Raw genomic sequence first — 6,729 nt, 5'->3', positions numbered from 1 at the left:
GACGCCCATCGCCACAGCCGGGCCCCGAGAGTTCTGAGTTGCCGACTGTAGTGAGTGGAAAAGACACTCTGTCTGTTTCGCCAGACCTTGTGACTGTTTATATCGGGGCTGTGTTTTTTGAGTCAGCTGCCCAGCCGGTAGCTCAGTTAGCTGCCCAGCAGCCACTAGCTCAGTTAGCCGCTCAGTCACCAACTCCTCCGGTACAGCAAGCCATAACAGTTCAACCCATAAAGGACAGTTCAACAACTTCTTATTCTAAGCAGAGAGACAAACCTAACAACAATGAAGACATTTCTCAAGAGCTGGCCAGTTCTGAGACTGAGACGCACTCCAGGGCCTCCCCAGAGGCTGGGTTTCAGCCCCCAGCAGACTCTGGACCCCTGGAGGTTAAGAAGCCAGCTGAGGACTGCACCCGGCTGTCGCTGCCTGAGCTGAGTCAATGCTCGGTGCAGCTGCAGTCTGCTTTGTGTTTGCCAGAGGCCACCGTGCCTGCTGGTTCTGATCTGTTCCTGCCAGAGGCCCGTGCGCCTGCTGGTTCTGATTTGTTCCTGCCAGAGGCCCGTGCGCCTGCTGGTTCTGATCTGTTCCTGCCAGAGGCCCGTGCGCCTGCTGGTTCTGTTCTGTCCCTGCCAGAGGCCCGTGCGCCTGCTGGTTCTGTTCTGCGCCCGCCAGAGGTCCCCGCGCCTGCTGGTTCTGTTCTGTGCCCGCCAGAGGTCCCCGCAGCTGCTGGTTCTGTTCTGTCTCTGCCAGAGGTCTCCGCACCTGCTGGTTCTGTCCTGTGTGTGCCGGGGGCTCCGGTACCCACTGGTTCTGAGACTGTTTTCGCTGGGGGGCCCGAGGAGCCCATCCAGCCTCCTGTCTCGTCCGCTGGAGGGCCCGAGGAGCCCGTCCAGCCTCCTGTCTCGTCCGCTGGAGGGCCCGAGGAGCCCATCCAGCTGCCTGTCTCGTCTGCTGGAGGGCCCGAGGAGCCCGTCCAGCCTCTTGCTTCGTCAGCTGGGGGGCCCGAGGAGCCCGTCCAGCAACCTTCCTTGTCAGCTGGGGGGCCCGAGGAGCCCGTCCAGCAACCTTCCTTGTCAGCTGGGGGGCCCGAGGAGCCTGTCCAGCCACCAGCTGCTCCACCAGCAGCGGCATCCACGCCTGCAGCAGCAGCCGCATCCACAGTTCCGTCCACACCGCCGCCTGCTGCAGCGCCTCCGTCTCCGGCTTCCACGCCGCCGCCAGCTGCAGCCTCGGAGTCTTCATCCTCGCCAGCTGCAGCCTCGGAGTCTTCATCCTCGCCAGCTGCAGCCTCCGTGTCTTCATCCTCGCCAGCTGCAGCCTCGAAGTCTTCATCCTCGCCAGCTGCAGCCTCCGTGTCTTCATCCTCGCCAGCTGCAGCCTCCGTGTCTTCATCCTCGCCAGCTGCAGCCTCCGTGTCTCCATCCTCCGTGTCTCCATCCTCGCCAGCTGCAGCCTCCGTGTCTTCACCCACGCCGTCGCCTGGTCCAGCTTCAGCTTCACCCACGCCGTCGCCTGGTCCAGCTTCAGCTTCACCCACGCCGTCGCCTGGTCCAGCCTCTGCCTCAGCTTCGCCCACTTCACCTGGTCCAGCCTCCGCTTCAGCCTCGTCTGGTCCAGCCTCCGCATCAGCGTCGCCTGGTCCGGCCTCCGCATCAGCCTCGTCTGGTCCAGCCTCCGCATCAGCGTCGCCTGGTCCGGCCTCCGCATCCGCTTCAGCGTCGCCTGGTCCAGCCTCTGCCTTAGCGTCGCCTGGTCCAGCCTCTGCTTCAGCCTCGTCTGGTCCAGCCTCAGCTTCCGTCTCGTCTGGTCCAGCCTCAGCTTCCGTCTCACCTGGTGCTGCGAAGGCCACGCGGCCTTCAGGTCCCCAACTGCCGCCTCAACGTCGTCGGTCATCTGCCAGGCCGCATGTTGGGCATCTTCGCCACCGTGGTCGGCCTCCGGACTTGCTTTGTCGCCACCGCTGTCGTGCGCACGGTCGGCTCCCAGAACTGCTTTCACGCCGCCGCTGTCATGCGCACGGTCGGCCCCCAGAACTGCTTTCACGCCGCTGTTGCCGTCCGCACGGTTGGCCGCCTGAACTGTTTCCCCGTCGCCGCCACTGCCTTCCACATGGTCGGCCCCCAGAGATGAACTGTTCTGGGCTCCTGAGTTGTCAGCCTCCGGGCCGGCCTCCTGACCTATGTTTTGGGACCCTGTTCAGGAACTCCAGTCTGTGTTGTGTTTTGGACAATTCATTTGGCCCACTGGAGCTTGTTTTTTGTTTAGTTGTGGTCCCTCCATCCTGGGCCCCCGCCGCCCGCCCTGGGTTGGTCGTCTGTTTTTTGTTTTGGGCTGTCGGGAGCCAGCCCTTGGAGGGGAGGTACTGTCATGGTGCTGGGTCGTTGACCCAGCGTTTTGTGTTTTATGATTATTTTCCTCTGTTCTAGTTATTCTGTGTCCTCCCCCCTTGTGTCCGGTTCGGGTTCTAGATTTCCTGTTTTGTTCTGAAGGTCCGTGTCTGTTGTCATTGTGTTCAGCTTGTCTCCTCCGGTCCTCATGTGTATTGGGTTCAGCTGTTCTTCCCTCCTGTGTGTGATTACCTGATTACCTTGTGTGTGTATATTTAGTGGGTGTCGGTCTGTGTTCGTTGTCGGCTCGTCTGCGTTCTATGGTGTTCCGTTCCTGTCTCTGTGTCTCTCTGCCCCACACCCCTTTTGTATGCTCTCAGGTTTGTCATTTAGTTCTCCCAGTTTAGGTTTCTTCAGTTGTTTTCTCATGCTTCGTTGTCTGTTCTGCCACTGTCACCTGTAAATAAACCCTCACTCATATCATCAGTCGGCTGCCTGCATTTTGGGTCCTCCTTTTCCTTCACACCACATGGCTCACCCCGCCAGCCGTGACACCTGGCCTCAGAAGGGCATTATGTATTTAGGCATCACCTTCCCGCCTCATTTGTCAGACCTGATAAAGATAAATTTTGAACCTTTACTCAGCGACATGAAAATTAATATTGATCGTTGGTCTCAGATGTATCTCTCAATGTGGGGAAAGGTAAACGTAATCAAAATGGTATGTACACCTAAGTTTAATTATTTGTTGCAGGCTCTACCAATTCATGTTACTTTGAAATACACCAAACAATTTGACCAGCTTTGTAAGGCATTTATATGGAATAATAAAAAGCCTAGATTGAATCTGAGAAAACTGCAGAAACCAGTGGACAGAGGTGGGTTAGGGATGCCTAATCTACTCTTATATCATTATGCTTTTTCTCTTTGGCATTTGGCACATTGGTTCTTACCCCCTGAGAAAGCACCTCCTTGGTTTTCCATTGAAAGTACTGCTTGCTCGCCATTTACACCATTATATAGCTTATCAACTAATTTGTCCCCCCGTATCCAATCACATCCGGTACTTTCTCATTTGAAAGAAGTATGGAAAAGAATGTCCAAATTATTCAAATTTGATCCATATCTTAACCAATCTGCTGGTATTTGGTATAATCCCAAATTTTCTATTGCTAAACTACCCTTCTTTTGGAAGCTCTGGTTTCAGAGAGTGTTGGGGGATCTTTACGAAAACAGTATATTTAAATCATATGGAAAACTTGCAGAAGAATTTGATTTACCTAGACAGGAATTTTGGAAATACCTGCAACTAAGACATTTGATGGCCAATACATTTGTTTCATTCGCAAAGTTCCCTTTAAGCTGCAACTTTCTGGAGGAAATAGAAAAAAACCCTTTGGGCGTGGACAAGGGGCATCAGCTTATTACAAAATGCTTTTATTAGCTTCTGATCCTAACACACTGTCCCTCAAAAGAATGTGGGAAATGGACTTAAATCTCAGCTTTACAGTGGAGGAATGGAATGGCATTCTCAGGAATCTGAAAAAAATGTCACGCAAATTGCGTTCAAGATTGGTTCAATTTAAGATTTTAAATAGAGTATACTGGACACCCTCGCGGTTGCATAGGGTGGGTCTAGCGACTGATGATGCATGCTGGAAATGCCAGCAAGGAAGTGGCACACTTTTACATTTGCTTTGGGGGTGCTCCAAAGTCCAAGATTATTGGATTCATATTCACACTGTAGTAGAGAAGGTTGTAGGTCAAGGGGTCCCATTTATGAACAGCCTTTATGTATTAGGAGACCCTTCAGCTTTGAGTCACTTATTCACTTCTCTTGCTCATTGGGTACAAACGACGATTATGCTGGGGAGGAAGCTGCTGGGGAAAGAGTGGAAGGCCTCATCGACTCCTACCTTCTCTCAGTGGTATACTTCTTTGGGACAAGTGGCAGCTTACAAAAGATTATCACATAGACTGCTAAATAGACTGGACGACTATAATGATAAGTGGGCTAACTACTTTTTACATACAGGTCAGTGACGTATCCGGCTAAAGTAGTTAAGGTCGGACTAAATAGGATAGCTGTAATCTGGTCTATGTGAAATATTGGCATCATTGTGTATTTACGGGTTTTTTTGGTTGTTTTTTTGGATGGAAATATGCATTGATTCTCAATTTGTTCTGTTGTTGTTACTGGGAATGTCCATTCTGCTATCTTTTGGGTGTTTTTTTTTTATATATATATATTAAAATCTAATAAAGTTTGGGTCATATGTCATATGTAGCACCATGGTCTTGGAGGAACGTTGTCTCTTTTCACTGTGTACTGCACCACTGCACATGATTGGACAATAAAGGCACTTGACATGACTTGACTTGATAAATCCAGCTATTGCTCTGGGAAAATGTGTATTCCCCAATTCTTTAATAATAATAATGGATTGGATTTATATAGCGCTTTTCAAGGCACCCAAAGCACTTTACACTATTCACTCTCACATTCACTGCCAGAGGATCATGGACGGGTCTCTAGGTCTGTGTGACTGGAGCCTACATTGTCAACATAATTTTCATGTGTCAAAAATTTTGAAATTATTAAATGTCATGTGGTTAGTGATTATGTGTGCAAAACTTCAACAGAATTCAAACAGCTTTGTCTACCTCACAATTTATGACAACCTCCTGAAAATCTGAAAGTTTTATTTCTTTAACTGTTCCAGGCATCATCATGGGAATGTGAGATGTTTGGACAATAATATTTGTGAAGTCAGTGAGCTGCTTAAGACCCAAAGGGAACATCATGAGTGTGGTTTGATGTGTTGCAGTGAGATGTTGCCGGTTATTTAACTGTACCTAGCTTCAGGACTTTGAGGTGGACAGTAATTTAGCAGTAAGGAGATCGCACTAGTTATGGCTGAAAGTAGGGATATCCTGGACATAAAGCTGTGAAGGAGCATCATTGCCATTGCTGTTTAAATCCAGTTTGAATAACTGTAATTTTCTAATCCCTCCATTGACGGACGCAGATGTAATCCAGATGACTGTGAATAAATGGATAATGTGGCCCATATTCAGCACTAGGCAGGCAACATGAAAGGTTTAGCAAATTTCCCCATTCTATTAGGGAACAGCACAGTTGGATTTCCGGATTTCCAAACAGAAAGTTGGGAGAAGCCGCACCAACCCCATTTATAATCCAAGATGGCAACAGTGCAGAAAAACAGTAGTAATATGGTAAAATCCTGTAATCTGCAATGAAACTGTAGAGCACTGAGCAGACTATCCGTGGACGTGTTGCAGCTGTGTTTTTGAGCATCATTGGCTGTACCGCTATTTTTCCTTGCTTTTGCGACTACAACTGTAACCTGGTCTGAGAGATGTGACTCCCTGCTCCAACGTTTGTGGTAAGAGGAAGACAGCATTGAATATATGGGATACAGATACAGAATACATATACATGTATTGTTGCATCCCTAATATATACATATACATGTCACAGTGGTAAAAGTACGTCCTAAATACCGCTGTGCCATTGAGAGCATCCTCACTGGATGCATCACCACCTGATATGGCACCCCTTACAACCAGCAAAGCTCTTTAAAGAGTGGTGTGGTGTGCTGAAAGGATAATTGAAGGTGAGCTTCCCTCCCTCCAGGACTTCTACAGGAAGCAGTGCCTGAGGAAAGCGGGGAGGATCATCAAAGTCTCCAGTCACCCCAGCCAACTGTTCAAACTACTTCCATCAGGTACTGCAGTATCCGGTCCCAAACCAGCAGACTGAGAGACAGCTTTTTCCATCAGGCCATCAGATTGCTGAACACTTCATAGACACCTCACCTTCACTTACCGGAATGTCAACATTATGCACTCCATACTGTATGTAAATGCCATTTCTTTTGCACAATATCCAACTGCTAACCTCTGTATATTTTATTTATTTTATTTTATATATATGTATACACACACACACATATGATTTGGTATACATATTCAGTAATGCGCATGCATTCTCATATTTGTACATATATTTATTATAATTCTCATATTGCTATTCTTATATTTTGCTTTGTTATTATGTTTCTTGTATTTTGCACACTTCTGTTGCTTGTGAAGCTTGCACACAAGAATTTTACTCACATGTGCTGTACCAGTGTACCAGCACACATGATGTGACAATAAAAGTGATTTTGATTTTTTTTTTCCCCAAACAGTCTATGATTTCAAATAATGAGGTCAGCAAGTACAAGTACAAGTTACAAGTAACGCTGCTAGCTCAATTCTCAAGCTTCAGGTTGCTCTAAACGTTTGTTTTTTATATTCTTGGTTTGACATGATGTCAGTGACAGCAGATATCCTCAATATGGCCACCTTTGGCACACAGTGGGAGATGTAAGCACAG

At 48.5% G+C, this 6,729-nt stretch overlaps 1 protein-coding gene across 1 annotated transcript; it reads right to left on the bottom strand.

Moving 5' to 3' along the window:
- Positions 1–255: 255 nt before the first annotated feature.
- On the bottom strand, positions 256–2,082 carry LOC148102534 (uncharacterized). The gene is made up of 6 exons (XM_087842416.1): positions 1,546–2,082; positions 1,349–1,476; positions 1,024–1,228; positions 763–855; positions 514–645; positions 256–273 (listed from the first exon to the last, which is right to left on the bottom strand). The coding sequence occupies exons 1-6, from the start codon at positions 1,891–1,893 to the stop codon at positions 256–258; spliced, it is 924 nt and encodes a 307-aa protein (XP_087698542.1). The 5' UTR covers positions 1,894–2,082.
- Positions 2,083–6,729: the final 4,647 nt, after the last annotated feature.

The sequence above is a fragment of the Neolamprologus brichardi genome, chromosome 6, assembly GCF_056152115.1.
Source record: "Neolamprologus brichardi isolate AB-2024 chromosome 6, ASM5615211v1, whole genome shotgun sequence".
NCBI classification, from domain to species: Eukaryota; Metazoa; Chordata; class Actinopteri; order Cichliformes; family Cichlidae; genus Neolamprologus; species Neolamprologus brichardi.
This window is presented reverse-complemented; position numbering and strand designations above follow the sequence as displayed.